Source organism: Herpailurus yagouaroundi, unplaced genomic scaffold (genome assembly GCF_014898765.1).
Source record: "Herpailurus yagouaroundi ecotype Mexico unplaced genomic scaffold, PumYag 140, whole genome shotgun sequence".
Taxonomy (NCBI): Eukaryota; Metazoa; Chordata; class Mammalia; order Carnivora; family Felidae; genus Herpailurus; species Herpailurus yagouaroundi.
The window spans coordinates 80,240,164-80,260,882 of NW_024412395.1; the positions used below are offsets into that span (position 1 = coordinate 80,240,164).

The 20,719-nt window shown below is 36.3% G+C and overlaps 1 protein-coding gene across 2 annotated transcripts in view; it reads right to left on the minus strand.

Annotated features, from left to right (window-relative positions):
- The window catches only part of TRAK2 (trafficking kinesin protein 2), a 67,750-nt gene that overhangs the window by 27,688 nt on the left and 19,343 nt on the right, over positions 1 to 20,719 (minus strand). For both annotated transcript variants that reach the window (XM_040475845.1, XM_040475844.1), the window contains 2 exons: positions 10,486 to 10,775; positions 5,805 to 5,999 (listed from right to left, as the gene is read on the minus strand). In XM_040475845.1, the coding sequence (XP_040331779.1) occupies positions 5,805 to 5,999; positions 10,486 to 10,576 (286 nt within the window). In that variant the 5' untranslated portion in view covers positions 10,577 to 10,775. The remainder of the gene's footprint in view (positions 1 to 5,804; positions 6,000 to 10,485; positions 10,776 to 20,719) is intronic.

Sequence of the window (20,719 nt, forward strand, 5' to 3'; positions counted from 1 at the left end):
CTATGAGCTACAAGTCACACATGAAGAAACAGGAAAACAAAGGACACAGTAATACAGAAAAGAAATGTATAGAATAAAACATATTTTACTGAGGAGAAACTAATAATAGTGAGGATAATAATGGGGTGATAACAACTCCCATCTCACAAGGTCATAAGAAAAAAATTGGGTCTGCTCATTCTCAGTAATGGGCTCTGCACCATGCTGCTGTTTCTACCACAGTCCTACCAAGATCAGAAGGCCTTTATCTGATGAAATACTGAGTATCCATCTGTGAATGCAAGTTACAAAACAACACAGATCCCAATTTTGTTTTTAAATCGTGAGCATATCTTATACACATTGATATAGAAGACAGGCTGGAAGGATACACATTAGTGGTTATCTCTGGGTAGGGATTATGGTTGATCTCTTGTTTTCTTTCTTTTGCTAATTTTCCAAGAAGATAAATGTTATCTTTGCAATAAAAAAATAGCAGCTCTTATTCAGAGGTTTCAAAAAGCAAAAATGAATTTTCAAATGCCTAAATATTTATTATGGCGATGAAGTTAGATAATGCAACCAGGATTCTACATTTTTGTTTTATTTTTATTTTTTTGAATTTTTAAAAAGTTTTTATTTATTTATTTTTGAGAGAGAGAGTGAGCACTCAAGCAGGGGAGGGGCAGAAACAGAGGGAGACAGAGGATCCGAAGTGGGCTCTGCACCGCTGCACAGACAGCAGAGAGCCAGATGCGGGGCTCAAACTCACGAACCATGAGATCATGACGTGAACCAAAGGCAGACGCTTAGCTGACTGAGCCACCCAGGCGCCCCGCCAATTTTTGTTTTATGTGAAACAGTCTATATACACTACTGAGCCCCAAAGGCTGGGGGCCACCTCAGTTACACAGAGCAGCTCAACTGATGTCAGTCACAAAGCACACAGAAACACAATGAATTCCTCTCTGCGGCCTTATCAGTTTTGTCTTGTCTTCTTTAACACAGTACTCCTGGTAGCTATGCCACTTGGGAAGATTCCAAAAGTAGGGCAAAGCTCTTAAGTTTACTCTTGGCATTTAGGCAATGCAACTAAATGTTTCCAAAGTGATAGACTAAATCTTCACTGCAATTCTTCGACTGAAAATGCAGAGCCAAGATGACTGATTTTATTATAATCAATCCTATTAAATCTTATTTTCCCTTCAGTTCTCAGCTGTTAAAATAAAAATGTTATGTGGTAAAAAATTAGCAATGTTCCTTTTTTCCAGACATGAAATTCCTAACTCTCTAAAAAAAAAATTATACATTAGTGGGGATGATAAACATTTTTACTGAACAGTCTTGCAACTTGGTTTTATAAAAGTTAATTAACATTCAACATTTTTGGTATAATATTTGGAGAATTTAACATTCCTGAAAAAAATACTGGAGGGGGAATATACATGTCCTTTACCAATCCTTACTTTAAGTTCTAATTCTGCATAATTTCACATCAACCACCCAATCTCACATTTTTCAGGATGAGAAAGGTCAATGTTAATCTATTTCGATATCTCTGTAATTTATATGAGATGGTGCTTGATATTTCTGTCAGTGTTCCTTTTCAAGGTCTAAAGTCTTTACCACAATTACTGAAATTCAAAAAAAGACTCCTAGGGGTCCCTTGGTGGCTCAGTCAGTTGAGCATCCAACTCTTGATTTCGGCTCAGGTCATGATCCGAGTGTTGTGGGACTGAGCCCTGCATTGGGCTCCGTGCTGAACGTAGAGCCTGCTTGGGATTCTCTCTCTCTGTCCCTCTGCCCCTTTCCTCTGTTCATGTTCTCTCTTTCCCATAACTAACTAACTAACTAACTAACTAGACTTCTAATCTCTCCAACCCTCTCACAGCAAAAACTCTAAAACAAAACAACAAAAAGCAAAAATGAAATACACACCTCCCACATGGCATAGTAAAAGCTGCAGAGCTCCTGATAAGTACAGACAAGTCTTACAGTTTTAACCCCAAATAAACAACTGCTGCTCTTGGTGTATACTACAGATAATATTTCTGCAATACAAAAAACTGCCTTCAAAAGAACTGAGAACAAAGAGAAGGCATCTGATGATATGTACAACCTACGACAGCCTTTCTCAACAGGGTTCCAGGTGAGAATTAAGCCCTACTGATAATGATTTGAGTGAGACAATTTTCTCAATTCTTCCATGGATAATACTCAATAGATGTCTTGAGGCATATGAGTTAATTATTTTGTGGAACTGGTTGAGAGTAAATATAAATCTGCTAACTTCCATTATCTGACGTATGGTTAATGCTTCCCGAACATTATCAGTTATATTTCATTTCCTGACAGTATAGTCATTTTTTTTTAAGTTCTGTGCTTTATTTTCTTTTAAGTTTTATTTATTTAAGTAATCTCTACAGCCCAAATGGGGCTCGAACTCATGACCCTGAGATCAAGAGTCTCATGCTCCTCCAACTGAGCTAGCTAGGCGCCCCAGATTAATAATTTTTGAGGGCAGACCTTGAGGAAAAGTATAACTTGCCAGCCAGAAGTAATTATTTCTACAACCTTCTTTCTCTACAAAATTGTACAACCTCCCTAATTCCTTAAATCCTCCAATTAACATCACTGTGAAATGGCCACATAGCTTTGGTTGACAATGCTTTATACTGGTGGTTCTCAAATCCGCGTGTGCATAAGCACTACCAGGACTTTTAAAACACAGACTGCCGTGCCCAGTCCTAGAATTTCTGGTTCTGTAGATATGGGTAGGAGCCCAAGAATTTGCATTTCTAACAAGTTCCCAAGTGATGTTGATCTCTTAAATAAAACTTATAAAGCTAATCATTTCCCCCAACCCTTTTTCTTACACATTAGAAAGTGGTACAGGTGATCCCTTATTCCCAAATAAAAAATACTCTGAAAGGCAGATCAGGTTTCTATTTTTAGCCTTAACATGAACAAATGGTACTTTCTGTTATGATGTGCTCTGACTTTACTGCTTGCTCCACAGCTCACTCTGGGTCTCTCTCTCTCTCTCTTTTTTTTTTTTTTTTAACATTTTATTTATTTTTGAGACAGGGAGAGACAGAGCATGAACAGGGGAGGGGCAGAGAGAGAGGGAGACACAGAATCTGAAACAGGCTCCGGGCTCTGAGCTGTCAGCACAGAGCCTGACGCAGGGCTCGAACTCACAGACCGTGAGATCATGACCTGAGCCGAAGTTGGCTGCTTAACCGACTGAGCCACCCAGGCGCCCCTCTGGGTCTCTCTCTTAATAAAGTTAAGAAAATCCTGAAATGACCTGTTCTGCATGCAAAATATTCTGTATCTTAAACTTTATATATGGCAGAGAGTAGGATGGAATCATTTTTTGGACCCACCCATTGCTCCCAAGTGTTCTATTTTAAAAGTAAACAATCTCTTCCTGGTTTGGTGGGGGCTTCAGAGAACAACCAGTAACCTTTCATCCATGTGAGGTAGGCTCACAACCCCAAATCCTGCCCATGTTTCCCTCTGAATTTATTTTTCTTCTCACAGCTCTTTCAATTTCTTTGTGTTACGGAAGTTTCTCTGCCTGGGCCACCTCTTTTTTATTAGTTGTTAAAATTCATTTTAATGAGTACAAGTATCTACTGGCAAGTGAGGGAAGTATGGATTAGAAGGGGCTGGAGTAGCACCAAGGAGCTAAACCCTAGGATGGCCTGTCAGGGTATATAATAATTATTCAGAGCCATGGATCTTGATATCTTAAAGGGACAGAAAACTGCTATAAAGGGTCAGAGAATGTTTTATATCTTGCTTTTTAAAACATTGGTCAATTTGCTAAATGAAGTAAATCACTTATCTTTTATATTCATAACATACAAATTCATAATGAAGTTTATTTATATTTGAATGAACTATTAACCCAAAGAACTGATACTTTTAAAATAACAGTGAAATTACAGTACAGAGATAAAGTATTAGTGGACCAATTATAATCATAGCTTATTTGCTTCATGACCTTAAGTATATCATATATAGTCCAATTTTCAAATTGCTGAAGTGAAAATAATAGAATTTAGAATATATAGAATATAATAGAAATATATATATATTCTATATAGAATATATAGAATATAATAGAAAATTTAGAATAAGGGAATCTGTATCATCCTATTAATCTTGAGTTTTAAACTGCTCCCTTGAATACTATGGTTTGCTTTGTATAAAGTCCTGAAAACCCAAGTATTTTATAATTTGATTATCATTTATTTTCCAAAATTTATTTTTATTTAACATTCTCTCTAAAAGTAACTCCGTTAAATCGTGATTTAAGACAGCTTTCTAGCTACAGTTCCATCCTCTTGTGGCGTATATGACAAAGAAAAAGTAAACAAAGGGGCACTTTCTGTGCCACTTTATCAAAATAGTGACAAAAACTAAATTTATCCTGATGAAATTCCAGTTTGAAATTTTCTCACAAATCTAAAAATGTATGGAACAAAGAGAAATGGAAATAAAAAATAAGTACTTTTCAGAAATTCGCAAACAACTTCTCAAACTTGAAAGTTAAGAAAACCTTAAGAACTTTAATAGTCAGCTACTTATAAGAATTATTGAGGAAGATATAGTTTTGAGTTTCTTGATATTCCATTTCAAGTTTAAACAATGTTTATAATTTTTTTCCTGAGTAGTACGTAACCTGGTTCTAGGAAAACTACTAAAACCAAGTTAATGATTACTATAAAAATGATTACTAGGGGTGCCTGGGTGGCGCAGTCGGTTAAGCGTCCGACTTCAGCCAGGTCACGATGTCGCGGTCCATGAGTTCGAGCCCCGCGTCAGGCTCTGGGCTGATGGCTCGGAGCCTGGAGCCTGTTTCAAATTCTGTGTCTCCTTCTCTCTCTGCCCCTCCCCCGTTCATGCTCTATCTCTCTCTGTCCCAAAAATAAATAAATGTTGAAAAAAAAATTAAAAAAAAAAATGATTACTAAAAAAATTATTATGAAAATGAGCATTTCACAACAATCATTAAAAACACTGAAGCACTCACTGGGAAAATGTGTAGGAACTGATGCAATGTCATATGTAACTCAAATGAAAACAATTTTATCAATTTATCAATTTATATCAATATAATTTATCAATTATATCAATGTTGAACTTATAGACTTTTCTTATATATCCTAACAGCTACTATGCACATATTTTTATAGTGAATGAATAAAAAAAAGTCAGTTCAACCTGAAAGCAGATGTTTGGAATGAAGTCAAAAGCAAAAAGGTCTCCATACTTTAATTATTAAAACTACTTATGTATCCAAAAACTATGCTTCTTAATGACTAACACAGTTTCTACGACTGTGTTTAACAGGAAATATAAAGTCAAAAAGCTGATGGCTCAGTATATCAAACTACTGATATAATAAATGCTTTGAGATATAAAGGAATTTTAAAATTTTAAATTAAAATTTCAACTACTTTTTTTTAAGTTCCTTTTTCTACTCAGTCTGAGAACAGTATCAAATAAAAGAAAGAAGAAATGGAAATATCTGAGTATGCTTGCAACCACAGACACTCAGAGTTGTAAAGAATGACAAACCTTCTACATTCAGACATAACACAGAATCATCTCTTTGTGTTGTTAAATCAGTTTGAGTTCAAGTAGGTACACAATGAACAATGGCTAGGAATGCTTTTAAATGCTTTTTAAATGCTTTTAAATGACTTTTTAAATGCTTTTAAATGACTTTTAAAACTTCTTAAAAGTCAACACCAAGATACTTATCATCTTTATTTCAATGGACAAAGTCTAAAAGGCTAAAAAATACTCACTCATATAATGGAAAGTCTCTTCAGCAAGGACTGGAGAGAGGGCATCAGATGCATGCTGCTGCTGGTGTGGGGACCGAGTCCAGTCTTCATTTTCATATAGAAATAGAGAGTCCACTCTTAGCTTATACTGGGGTAGCTGTTCTTCTAGCAGACTTACCAGCTCAACTTCAGGGAGATCCTCATTGGAGCAGACATCTAAAGAGGAGATTCCATGTAAATGAATCCAAAATATTCCAATTTACTAGTTACAGAGAAAATATCAGTGAAATTAGTTTCTAAAAGTAGGATAACCACAGAAACACTAGTTGGGATAATTTCTCCAATGATTTTTACTAATATATGCTGGTACTATATAGTTGGTCATTCTCTAGCTTTTTTTAATATGAAAACTTCTATAGCAAAAATAATACCATGAATTTTAATTATAGTCTATTTAAAAATATACTGCCTGGGCTGCTGGAGGGGAGCTGTGTAGGGGGATGGGCATTAGTGAGGGTACTTGTAATGAGCACTGAGTGTTACATGTAAGTGATGAATCACTGGGTTCTACTCCTGAAACCTCTACTACATTGTATGTTAACTAACTTAAATTTATATAGATCAATTAAAAAAAAAAACCAGACAGTTCAAGAAAGATACATATATATATTGCTTGGTGAATATAACTATGTTTTTAAAATTTTAAATGAGTTTGGACACATTTCATATTTCCTCCTTATCAGTCTATTTAGTGTTGCTTAAAAGAGATCTGACCTCAAATAAATTATATACTTGGGAGAAAAAGGCAACACAAAACAACCACCAGAAAATAGCTAGGTCAAAAGGAATAAAATGACATGTTCTTTAATAAGAGAATTTAAACTCTGTGGGAGTATTCTTTAAACTTTAGAAAAATTATATTTCAGTATATTCTCACAGCAGTTAGACATAAAAAATAAACATTTATTGGCTAAATGTTAACCAGTAACATTAACATTTCAGCAGTGTTCTAGCACTAGTACTGGAATAAGTACTTTATCATTTTTATTTTAAAGATGTACTACATTTGAAGTCCTGAATACCTTTCACATCACTACTCTCTCACCCACACACCTCTAGCTACTTCCTGCATATACATCTCTGAACACACTTGGCTTCTCTGCCTTTATTCTGTGTTTGCTCCTGGCTTCCTGTTCCAAATACGGCCCATCATTTAACACTTGCCAAATTTAGCAGTTTACCAAAAAAGTAAACTTATCCCTTTTAACATGCTTAAAATAGAGAAAACACAGGATGTCATATCAACCCTCACACTTTATAAAGAGATCTGATATTTCCTTTGTGGGTAGTATAAAGAAACATATTCTAACTCTGGCAAAAAACAACAAAGTTCATTTTAAGAAAACATCTTAAAAGAGTAAATTTCTACAACTTGACCTTAACAATAACAATTTAATAAATCAAATATGAGGAAGTTAACAATACCACATACCCCATCACATACCCCTCTTTACCCAGGACAAGCAGTGACTTCATAATCACAAAGATGAGATATATAATCACATAGATGAGGTACATTTAACTTTAAATATGGTTCTAAAGAAGCTCTCAACCTTTAGCAGATCTCTTTAAAAGCCCTAAAAATACAACCAAATTTTATTACTACAAATTCCATGTGATTATCCAATTTTTTCCTGCCATAAATATATCACATACAGATAGTCAGTGTAATACTCACAGGAAGAGAAGTTGACTATAAATACATGCAGACCTAAAAACAGGCTTGTAGGCAATTCAGGGGTATAATGGAAATGAAGAACAAAATTTATCTTTCATTAATAGAGCCATTATTTCCTAGAAATTGTCTTTTAATATGTACTAATGAAATTCTAATGAATTATTTATGAATTCTAATTATTATTGAATTCTAATGAAAATTTAAGGTTACCAATTCCCTACTTGCAAGAGGTAATTTTAAAAATGAGTACACATGGGTCACCTGGGTGGCTCAGTCAGTTAAGCATCCGACTCGATTTCAGCTCAGGTCAAGATCCCACGGTCATGTGACTGAACCCCACATGGGGCTCCATGCTGAGCATGGAGCTTAAGATTCTCTTTCTCTCTCTGTCCCTCTCCCCTCCCCTCTAAAATAAAATGAGTATACAATCAAGGTTTAGTAGGCTAAATACCCTTGACTAGCTCCCCCTATTTGCTTCTGTGTTTCTAATAATGTGCTATTTACTACTCTCCTGCTTATCCTCTTTTCTTTTTCTGATTATCCAGTCTTTTTTTTTTTTTCCTTAATTCTCAAGTTATTTAACATACAGTGTTAGTCTTGGCTTCAGGAGTAGATTCCAGTGATTCATCACATATAACACCCGAGCTCATCCCAATAAGTGCCCTCCTTAATGCCCATCATCCATTTTCCCTACCCCCATAAACCCTCAGTTTGTTTGCTGTATTTAAGAGTCTCTTAAGGTTTGCCTCCCTCTCCATTTTTATTTTCTTTCTCCTACCCTTCCCCTATGATCATCTGTTAAGTTTCTCAAATTCCACATATGAGTGAAATCATGTGATATCTTTCTCTGATTATCCAATCTTAACAATTCCCTTGCTAACATTTATCTTTCAAATGTCCCTTCCATATGCCCAATTCTTTGTAGCCACATTGTGTCCATTTAATATCAAGGACTCCTCTTGTTCCTCTTGAAGAGCCTCAAAACTGGTTTGCTCTCATACACTCAAATTTTCATCTACATCTTCATATCTACATTATGTCACTCTCCTACACAAGGCAAAAAGAGGTCAGAATTTCATCTAGCCATTGTAGAAAACCCTTATGAACAGGTGGGATAATCAGTAAAGATCTTAGGCCATACCTACTGGTAGTAGGATTAAATTAATGCTAGAACAAAGCATATTACAGTATGATCTAAAGTGTGATCTAGAGACCCACATAACAAAGATTAAAAACAAGCCTCAACAAACCACAAGAGACTCTTAAATACAGAGAACAAATTAAGGGTGGATGGGGGGGTGGGGGAGAGGGAAAATGGGTGATGGGCATGGTGGAGGGCACTTGTTGGGATGAGCACTGGGTGTTGTATGTAAGTGATTTGACAATAAATTATATTCATAAAAAAAAAAAAAAAAAAAAAGGCCAGGTCTCAAAAGGATCAACTTTATCAGCATATAACTTTAAGGACACGCCAGAACAAATTTTAACACTCTTCCAAGGAAGACAACAAAATCTAAACATCTAACAATGTAACATTCAAAATATTCAGTATTTGGTCAAAAATTACTAGATATGCAAAGAATAAGCAAACTGTAATCCATTACCAGCTGGAAAATGAATCAATAGAAATAGGCTCAGTAATGACAAAGATGATAAAAATAGTAAACAATGATTTAAAAACAGCAATTATTAATATGCTCAAAGATTTAAAATTTTTTTTAAGGTTTATTCATTTTTCAGAGACAGAGCATGAGCTGGGGAGGGGCAGAGAGAGAGGGAGACACAGAATCCGAAACAGGCTCCAGGCTCTGGCTGTCAGCACAGAGCCTGACGCGGGGCCTGAACTCACGGACGGAGAGATCATGAGCTGAGCTGAAGTCAGACGCTCAACCAACTGAGCCACCCAGGCGCCCCTAATATGCTCAAAGATTTAAAAGGAAAACATAAACCTGATGAAAAGAAACAGAACTTATATCGATCTTTATAAAACCCGAATAGAACTAGAGTACAATGTCTAAATTGAAAAACTCACTGGGTAACATTAACAGATTAGACATTCCCCAAATGAAAAGAACTGAGGTAGACTTGAAGGCATAGTAATGGAAACAATCGAAAATGAAGCATTAAGAAAAAAAAAAAAAAAACTGGGGGGAAAATGAACAGATCATCAGTGATTTGTGTCACAGTATCAAGCAGTCTAACATACATGCAATTGGAGTTACAGAAGAGGGGAGATATCACAATAAAACTGAATAAAAATTTGAAAAAAACTGGGTTTGGATGGACTTCAGAATTTTTTGGAGTTTTAGAAAGGTAGTGCTAAGCATCTACTATACGATATATAACATCACCAACTGGTTTTGTAGCAGCACCCCATATTTAAATACATTAATACACATTCAGCAAGCAAATATTCACGCTAAGTGAGATAAATCTAGAAACAGCTACACAAGTCAAGCTTTGTGGACCAATGAATTTAAGAACCAAAGTCTAGAAAAAACTGAGTATTCAGAGTTGTTTTGATTTGGTCTTACACATAAGGGCTTATGGGCCCATACCCATGTTTGAATAACCTTTATGTCCTGAGAGCTTCTTAAGTGCCTAAATGTTGTCACATGCTTGCAAGGTATATAAATGCAAGCAACTCTTTCCTTGTAGGGATAGGAAGATATGAATAGAAAGGCAAGATGGGAAGAGAGTAAGTATGATGCAGTTCCTTCTGACCAGGGCTCACATGGTACAGAAGAATCCAACATAGATGACACAGAAGACACAAGGCAGATTTTGATAATTCAGTAAGGGCCTAGGAGAAGGAAATATTAATTCAGTGGATCTCTCAGGAGATCAGGCTGGATGGAAAGCGAAGCCAGGGTTTCATCATGGTAGATCTTATATACTAGACTGAGGCATCTGCATTTTATCCTGTAAGGAATAGCACTTCAATATTTATTAAACTGGACTCACCAGTGATACTCTCTGAGTCTCTGTGATTGCTATTCATGAGGTTTTCTTCACCTGTTGGTGATGTAAAAATGGCATTCTGTGATTGACTCATGCAGGATCCTTTCTTGCTTTGGTTGATAAGGACAGCTTTGGTGTGTATCAGAGTAAAGGAAATCCATCAAGCCATTCAATAATGAAATGGATCTGGTCGTATAGATATTTTCTTTTAAACAGATTTTTTCTGATGAGTCAAATGACATCTGTAGCAATGAGTGCTCTCATGTGATTATCATACTCTGGCGAGTCATGACCTAAAACAGAACACATCAAATGACTTTAGAATTCAGCATGCTCTTTAATAACAGTTCAATTACCTGGAATCTCTGTCATTAAAAATGTTTTCCTAGTGATACATACAACATGGATAAATGTTAAACTAATTATGCCAGATGAAAGTCAGACAAAAACAAAATATATTGTTTATGATTCCATTAACATAAAATTCTAAAAATGTGAGCCTATCTATAGCAACAGAAAACAGATCAGTGGCTGCCTGGGGTTGGGGGACAGATTTCCAAGGGCAGGAGAAAAGCTTTGGGGATGATGAATACGTTCATTATTGTGATATTTGGTGTTGGTTTCACAATTATATATACATGCCAAAAGTTATCAAATTATTCACCTGAAATATGTGCAATCTAATAATAAACTATAATAACGTTTAAAAAATTTAATGATACTCAACTGTTTAAAATAAAATAAAACTAATACTACTACTAATAGCAATTATAATTATTTTTGTGAAGTCTATAGCACATGTAGAAGTAAAATGTATTACAGTATTACAGGCCAGGAGGAGAAAAATGAAAATATACTGTTATAAGGCTTTTATATTGTATGTGAAATGGTAAAACATTATTGAAGGTAATCTGTGATAAGTTAAAGCTATATACTATAAACCTGAAAGTAACCAATAAAATAACTCAAGAATTACAGATAATAAACCAACAAAAGAGATGAAGTGGAATAATATAAAATAGTTTCTCAACTCTGGCACTACTGGTATCTGGGGATAATGCTTTGTCATGTGCATTGCAGGATGTTTAGCAGTATGCCAGCAGAATTTTCTCCCCAGACCTTCTCTCAGTTGTAACAACCAAAAATGTCTGCAAACATTGCCAAATGTCCCCTGGTAGAAAAAAACACTCCCAGTTGAGAACCAGTAATATAAAATATGCTCAACCTCACTATAACTAAAATAAATAAAAATGTAAACATTTTTCACCCATTAGATAAGCAAACATTGTTTTATTATATTCATTGTTGGAGAGGGCATGGAAAAAGCAGCACTCATACTGTTGATAAAAGTGCAAACTGGTACAAACTTTTAGAAAGGCTATTTGGCAATGTATACCAAACTTTTAAGTGCACATACACTACAATTCAACAATTCTACCACTATGAATTTATAATGTGGTTATATTCACAAAGTGTGTCAAGACGTAGGCACAAGAATGCACATGTGGTTATTTTTTTAAAAGCATATGCACACAAATGGAAAGAAAATATCCATAAAGAAATGGTTAAGGGGCACCTGGGTGGCTCAGTAAGTTAAGCATCCAAGTCTTGATTTTGGCTCAGGTCATGATCTCACGGTTTGTGAGTTCGAGCCCCGCATTGAGCTCTGCACTGACAGCTCAGATCTGGCCTGCTTGAGATTCTCTCTCTCCTTCTGCCCCTCCCTGCTCTCTCTCTGTCTCTCTCAAAAATAAATAAATAAATAAATAAATAAATAAATAAATATTAAAAAAAATTTTTTAAGTCCAATAAAAAAGAAGTGGTTTAATAAAGATACATACCAAGGAATGCAATGCATTAAACATATGTGTGTACTTGAAAAAAACAACTGTTATCAGTTAGGGAAACTATTTAATACTGATTACAAGCCTAGCTTTATATCAAAAGACCGTCTCTACTAAATAGTCTCTACTTAGCAACTTGCAGCTTCTATTTATGGCTAATTCATTCTCATGCATACTATTTACAGGCACTGTAAACAAGAGTCACAATAGGAACAAAATAAAGGCATTAAAAGAAACTGAAAAAAAGAAAAAAAAATGGTCACTGAGGTAGATACAGAAGCGTTCTCAGTAAATGCTAGGCAAAAGAGTTTCAATGATGAAATAGGCAACAGAATTAAACATTACAGAAAAGGCAAAGGGGAAATTTGGTTTAAAAAGAGGGTGCTGAGACCATAGAATCAATGTTAACCTTCTAGAAACCAGTTCAGCCACAAAGTTAGGCCCAGAGCCAGGCTGCAAGGAGTCAGGAAGTGAGGTAGTAAGAATGGAGTTTACTGAGTACAGACCAAGATTTCCAACACCCAGACTTTAAGGTTTACATGGACCAGTGAAATTTGGAAAACTTCTGTGATTATTGGCATAGGGTTGCCTTTTTTTTTTTTTTAATTTTTTTTTTCAACATTTATTTATTTTTGCGACAGAGAGAGACAGAGCATGAACGGGGGAGGGGCAGAGAGAGAGGGAGACACAGAACCGGAAACAGGCTCCAGGCTCTGAGCCATCAGCCCAGAGCCTGACGCGGGGCTCGAACTCCCGGACCGCGAGATCGTGACCTGGCTGAAGTCGGACGCTTAACCGACTGCGCCACCCAGGCGCCCCATGGGTTGCCTTTTTTTTGAAAAATACATTGTGTAAGGAAAAAAAGACATAATGGAATAAACAACTCCTTCCCAAAAAAGGAGTTATAATTTTTTGTTGACATAATAAAAATTTAATTTTTCTATTTGAATTCAGAAAATTTTAATAAATACAAATTTAAAAATTCTATACTAAAAGGCAACCTACAGAATGGGTGAAGATATTTGCAAAGAACATATCTAATAAAGGATTAGTATCCAAAATATATAAAGAACTTATACAATTCAACACCTAAAATACAAATAATCCAATTAAAAAATGGGCAGAAGACATGAATAGACATTTTTTCAAAGAAGACATACAGATGGCTAACAGACACATGAAAAGATGCTCAACATCACTCATCATCAGGGAAATACAAATCAAAACTACAATGAGATATCACCTCACACTTATCAGAATGGCTAAAATATAAAACACAAAAAACAACACGTTGGTGAGGATGTGGAGAAAAATGAACACTTGTGCACCGTTAGTGGGAATGCAAACTGGTGCAGCCAGTATGGAAAATATGGATTCTCCTCAAAAAATTAAAATTAGAACTACACTATGATTTAGCAACTACTAGGTATCTACCCAAAGAATACAAAAAGACTAATTCAAATGGATACATGCATCCTGATGTTTACAGCAGCATTAGTTATAATAGCCAAATTACGGTAACAGCCTGTGTCCATCGACTGATGAATGGATAAAGAAGAGGCGGTATGTACACACACACACACACACACACACACACACACACACACACACACACTGGAATATTACTCAGCCATAAAAAAGAATGAAATCTTGCCATTTGCAACACAGATGGAACTACAAAGTATTATGCTAAGTGAAATAAGTCAGAGAAAGACAAATACCGTATGGTTTCATTCATATGTGGAATTTAATAAACAAAACAAACGAGCAAAGGAAAAAAGGGAGAGACAAACTAAGAAACAGACTCTTAACTACAGAGAACAACCTGACGGTTACCAGACTGGAGGTGGGTGGGGGGGATGTGTTAAATAGGTAATGGGAGCAAGGAGTGCACTAGTGATGAGCACTGGGTGTTTTATGGAAATGCTGAATCCCTATATTATACACCTGAAACTAATATTACACTGTATGTTAACTGCAATATAAATAAAAACTTAATTCCCACCAACAGTGTAAAAGTGTTTCCTTTTCTCCACATCCTCGCCAACATCCATTGTTTCCAGATTTGTTCATTTTAGCTATTCTGACAGGTGTGAGATGGTACTTCATTGTGGTTTTGATTTGTATTTCCCTGATGATGAGTGATGTTGAGCATCTTTTAATGTGTCTGTTAGCCATCTGGACGTCTTCTTTGGAAAAGTGTCTATTCATGTCTCTGGCCATTTCTTCACTGGATTATTTGTTTTCTGGGTGTTGAGTTTGGATAAGTTCTTTATAGATTTTAGATACTAACCCTTTATCTGATATGTCATTTGCAAATATCCTCTCCCAGTCCACTGGTTGCCTTTTAGTTTTGTTGTTTCCTTCGCTGTGCAGAAGCTTTTTATCTTGATGAGGTCCCAATAGCTCATTTTTTGCTTTTGTTTCCCTTGTCTCCAACAGGTGCAGTCACTCTGGAGAACAGTATGAAGGTTCCCCCAAAAGTTAAAAATATAACTACCCTACAACCCAGCAATTGCACTACTAGGTTATTTATACAAAGGATACAAAAATGATGATTTGAAGGGGCACATGCACCCTAATGTTTATAGCAGTGCTATCCCCAAAGCCAAATTATGGAAAGAGCCCAAATGTCCATCGACTGATGAATGGATAAAGAAAATATGGTTGGGGTACCTGGGTGGCTCAGTCAGTCAAGCCTCTGACTTCAACTCAGGTCATGACTCATGGTCTGTGAGTTTGAGCCTCGCATCAGGCTCTGTGTTGACAGCTCAGAGCCTGGAGCCTGCTTCAGATTCTGTGTCTCCCTCTCTCTCTCTCTACCCACCCCCTCACTTGTGCTCTCTCTCTCCCTCAAAAACAAGTAAACATTAAAAAAATTTTTAAAGAAGATGTGGTATACATATATAATGGAATATTATTCAGTGATCAAAAAGAATGAAATCTTGCCACTTGCAACAACATGGATGGAACTGGAGGGAATTATGATAAGTGAAAGAAGTCAGAGAATGACAAATATCAGAAAATCACTCATATGTGGAATTTAAGAAACGCAACAGATGAACATAGGGGAAAGGAAGGACATATAAGATAAAAACAGAGAGGGAGGCAAACCATAATAGACTCTTAAATATACAGAATGTGGGGCGCCTGGGTGGCGCAGTCGGTTAAGCGTCCGACTTCAGCCAGGTCATGATCTCGCGGTCTGTGAGTTCGAGCCCCGCGTCACGCTCTGGGCTGATGGCTCAGAGCCTGGAGCCTGTTTCCGATTCTGTGTCTCCCTCTCTCTCTGCCCCTCCCCCGTTCATGCTCTGTCTCTCTCTGTCCCAAAAATAAATAAACATTGAAAAAAAATTTTTTTTAAAAATATACAGAATGAACCGAGGGCTGCTGAAGGGGAGGTGGGCAGGGGGATGGGCCGAAGGGGTGAAGGGCATTAAGGAGGACACTTGTTGGGATGAGCACTGGGTGTTACATGAAAGTCATGAATCAATGGGTTCTACTCCTGAAACCAATACTACACTGTATGTTAACTAACTTGACTTAAAAAAATCAAAAACAAAAAAATAAAAAAACTTAAGACAGCAATCTGCAGTGGCCAGTGCAAAATGAAGTAAAATTCAAAAGTATCTCTTTAGGTATTTTGATTTTAACTCCAGCTGTCAAAAATTCATTTTCATATGCAAGATCAGTCTATTGTATGCAATTGAATTCTTCCCCATGTACCTTATTGTCCAAATTGCCATTCCTAAATCAATCACCACAAAGGAAAAGGAATGAAAATTGGATCAAATCAATAAAGATTTGCCCACTCCCATACCCTGAAACTGGGAGGAAGAAGAAAGCAAACTCTGAAATATATGACCATCAGGTATTTGAACAAAATCTTAATTAGGGGTTCTGCCAACAAAGAAGTGGGAGAGGGGATAATGATTCATCAGTAGGCAAACAAAAACTTTCTTAAGTCTTTATGTTACATATAATCTTTACCAAGGTCTTATAAATTATAATACTCCAGAGACCCAAATTTATAATTATTAACCCGGCAATGTATTTTTAAAAATAGAATGGTAATGCAAATATAAGAATAAGCATGCTAGTGTAGAACAGGCTATCTAGTGCAGGGTAAGCAAACTATTGCCTGAAAGATGAATTTGGCCTGCCCCTGAGATAAAAATAGTTTTTACATTTTGGGGATGCCTGGGTGGCTCAGTTGATTGGGCGACCGACTTCGGCTCAGGTCATGATCTCACAGTTTGTGAGTTTGAGCCCCATGTTGGGCTCTGTGCTGACAGCTCAGAGCCTGGAGCCTACTTCGGATTCTGTGTCTCCCCCTCTCTCTACCCCTCCCCTGCTCACACTCTGTGTCTGTCTCAATAATAAATAAACCTTAAAAAAATTTTTTTTAAAGAACAGTTTTTGCATTTTTAAATAGTTGAAAAAAATCAAAGTTAAAATGATTCAAAATGTGTGACAATTATATGTAATTCAAATTTCAGTGTCATAAATGAAGTTTTACTGGAACACAGCCACACTCACTTATTGATAAGTGATTGGGCTTTCATGCCTCAGTGGGAGAGCTTAGTAATTGTGACAGAGACCTTATAAGTCAGGCAACACCTAACTAACATATTTACTCTCTGACCCTTTACAGAAAAAGTTTGCCAACTCCCGATCTAGTAGTAAAATAATTCAGGTATTAAATAATCATCTGTCTAAATCAATGATTTCCTAGATCAACTTCTTAAACAGGGTTCCACCCTACATTTAGATACTTATAATTAGATCACTACTTCTTGAAGAAGTTCAGTAAAGAATAGACTTTTATTTCCTACACTTACAAGTGTATTTAAAGTTATTTCAATTTATTTTTTTTTTAATTTTTTTTTTCAACGTTTATTTATTTTTGGGACAGAGAGAGACAGAGCATGAACGGGGGAGGGGCAGAGAGAGAGGGAGACACAGAATCGGAAACAGGCTCCAGGCTCCGAGCCATCAGCCCAGAGCCCGACGCGGGGCTCGAACTCACGGACCGTGAGATCGTGACCTGGCTGAAGTCGGACGCTTAACTGACTGCGCCACCCAGGCGCCCCTAAAGTTATTTCAATTTATAAGAAAGCATTTTTTAAAAAGTAGTAAGTTACAAATTTGCATGTGAAGAAAGAAGTAGAGAGGAAAGGAAGATAAAAAAGGAAGAAACAGAGGGAGCAGGAGGGAGATGAAAAAGGAGAGAATAGAAGCCAAGTGCCTCTCATACTGGGCCAAATTGGTTTTTAAACAGAACTATGGTTCTTAAACATATTTTAATCAAAGACCATTGTGAAAATCTAATGATAACCTTGGGACCTTCTGCCTGCCACTCTTACCTACTAGGTGGTTTACTCTTATTATAGCATTCCTACTTTTTCTGTTTTTTATATTTACATGTATCACATAGAAACACAGACACAAAAAAACTGTGTATAAAGTTCAACTATGGACTCCAGATCTTTGCTCTGGAGGATTGCTTTTTAATTAGTTTTGGAGGTGGTGTTAATTGTTTAGCCTTAACTCTTCTATATAAGAATAAAGAACACCAAGTTGAATACAGAACTAAGTCCATCTTCAGAGTCGTGCAGGAAGAATCTAGACTTCCAGGGCAATCCAGGAACCTGCCTAACCAGAAGACTGTGTACCAGGTCAGAGATGATCTGGAAATGACATGTTCTTTCCGATGACTCTTTAGAGCTAAGGAAATAGACCCTTTGGATGTGCCCTAGTCTAGATCTGAGTGCCTCAGTAGGATTAGTTTGGAGTAGCAATGCTGAGCATAAAACAATGTATGCACCTTGGCATCAGACAAACCTGAATTTTTCTTATTTACTGGTCTTCTGACCCTGAGCACATTATTTAACAGTTCCTCATTGTCAAGGTGGGAGTAATAATTTACTCTTTATAGGGAGGGTCAGGTATGAGAACTACATAAAAAAATAGAAATTCCTAGTTTGGTACCTGACATACAGTAGACACTAAAATGCTCATTCCCTTCAGCTTCCCCTTTTGTTTGGGCCTAAAGAAAAGATGATGTCTTCTGCCTAGTATTTCTTAAATTTCTGGCTCAACAGCCAACTCTGAGTTCAGAATAGCTACCCTGTTTAGACTACTCTATAGTCTAACGATTGAATAATCTTCATATATAAAGAGAAAAGGACTGCACAATAAAGTGACAGGTGCCTTATAAAGCAGGACAACTGAAGAAGATTTTTACTGAAGTTCATTCCTTCAAGGATTCTGGGGAAGGGATGTTACAATAAAAGTCTTAACTATAACTAGTACCTTTATTCATAGCATAGAAGCTATATTGGTTTCCTACTGCTGCTGCAACAAATTACCAAAAATTTAGTGGCTTGAAACGACACCAGTTTGTTATCTTACAGTTCTGGACATCAAAGGATGAAGTGGTTTCAATGGGCCAAAACCAAGGTATTGGAAGGTCTGTGCTTCTTCTGAAGGCTCTAGGGAAGAATCCATTTCCTTGTCTTTTCTAGCTTCTAAGTCTGCATTCCTTGGCTCAGGACACTTTCCTCCACCTTCAGAGCCAGTAGTAGCAAAGCATCTTCAAATCTCTCTGCTTCTACTGCTACAAAACCTTCATCAAATCACTCTCTACCTCCCTTGTATAAATATGGACACCTATGATTACATTTAGGACCCAACTAGAAAATCCAGGATAACTTCCCCATCTCAAAATCTTTAATTTAGTCCCTTCTGCAAAATCCCTTATGCCATATAAGGTAATATTCACAGGTTCCAGAGTATTAGGATCTGGGTCTCTTTGACAGCCATTATCCAGCCTACTGACAGCGGTTAAGAACATGGATTCTGGACCTAGGCTGCCTATATTTGAAGCCCAGTTCCACCACTTACTAGTTGTACGACCTTGGACAAATTACTTAATCTCATTTTTTTCATCTAAAAATGGACCTAATAACAGGCTCTATTTATTTGGTGGCTATGGGGATTAAGTGAGTTAGGAGAGGATAGTATTAACACCCACCTCAGAGAATCGGTTGGGGGAATTACACAAGTTAATACATGTAATAGAACAATGCTTTAGAATAGAGTAAATTCTATGCAAATATTAGTTACTATTTCTATCATTACTAAATGGTACTACTTTAGTATCATTAATAATATTATTGTTATTGTGCCTTACGCAAAGTTGGGAACAATGTAAACCGTACTTGTGACACTTAATGACATTTTTCTCTTAACATAAGAAATCCCATTTACTGCCTGCCCTCTAACAAATGATGTCAGTTTAGTGACATTTATAATTTTCCTTTCTAAGAAAGACTGCAGAATCAGAGTTCTAAATGTAGTAGAAACTGCTGGCAAACTCTGGCAAGCACAAACAACACATTTTCAGTGCCCTTCCTCGTTCGTACAACATATTCTTAGTATCTCCTTGAGCACCAACTATTTTTTATGCTCCATTTTTATTCACTCTTTTCAGGAACAACTTCAATGCTTTTCTTTGATCAACCAAACATGCATTATTTAACAAGAATCCAACCTTTATAAATCATGCACATCTAGGAGAAAATAAAGTAAAATAGCCAAGTGACTTACTTAAACAAGAATACGACTTAAGAAGAACAACCAAAACATGTCATTGATGGGGATATTATTGGAAGAACACATGATGGCTAATGACTTAGTTTAGCCTAGCCATGGAAACTAAATGGTCAACAGTGTGTGCCTAAATATAGGTTCTGTGCCTTAAAAAAAATCTTGCTACTTCCTTAAAACAGGATACACTGGCCAAAATAGGCTTACAGAAAAGACTAAAACAATTCAGAGAAACCTCATCTCAACAAAAGCACAGAGCCTACAATTAAAGTAAACAAAAGATTTAACAAACACATAGGGGCTATTGGGTGGCTTAGTCAGTTAAGCATCCGACTCTTGAATTTGGCTCAGGTCATGATCTCAGAAACTGTGAGATCAAGCCCTAAATCAGGCTCCATGCTGACAGTGAGGAGCCTGCATGGGATTCTTTCTCTCCCTTTCTCTCTGCTCCTTCCCACCCTCAAACTAAACATTAAAAAAAAAAAAAAAAAAAAGATTTAACAAATACTTAAGTTAGAAATACACTTTAAAACTTTACTATACAAATAATACTTTGGGGATTAATTTAGAGTACATGTTGTCTGCTTATGTGCATGGAGAAATGGGAAGAGTGCCAATCACCATCAGCAGGAGCTCTTTTAGGCAGCAACAACCCTAATCTGGTCTAAAGATAACCTGTATAATTTAAAAAATAAAATAAATTTACTATATCTATACATTAAATAGATTTTTGATGCAGATATACACTAATTTTAATGTTGTCCAGCTACATCAAAGGTAAG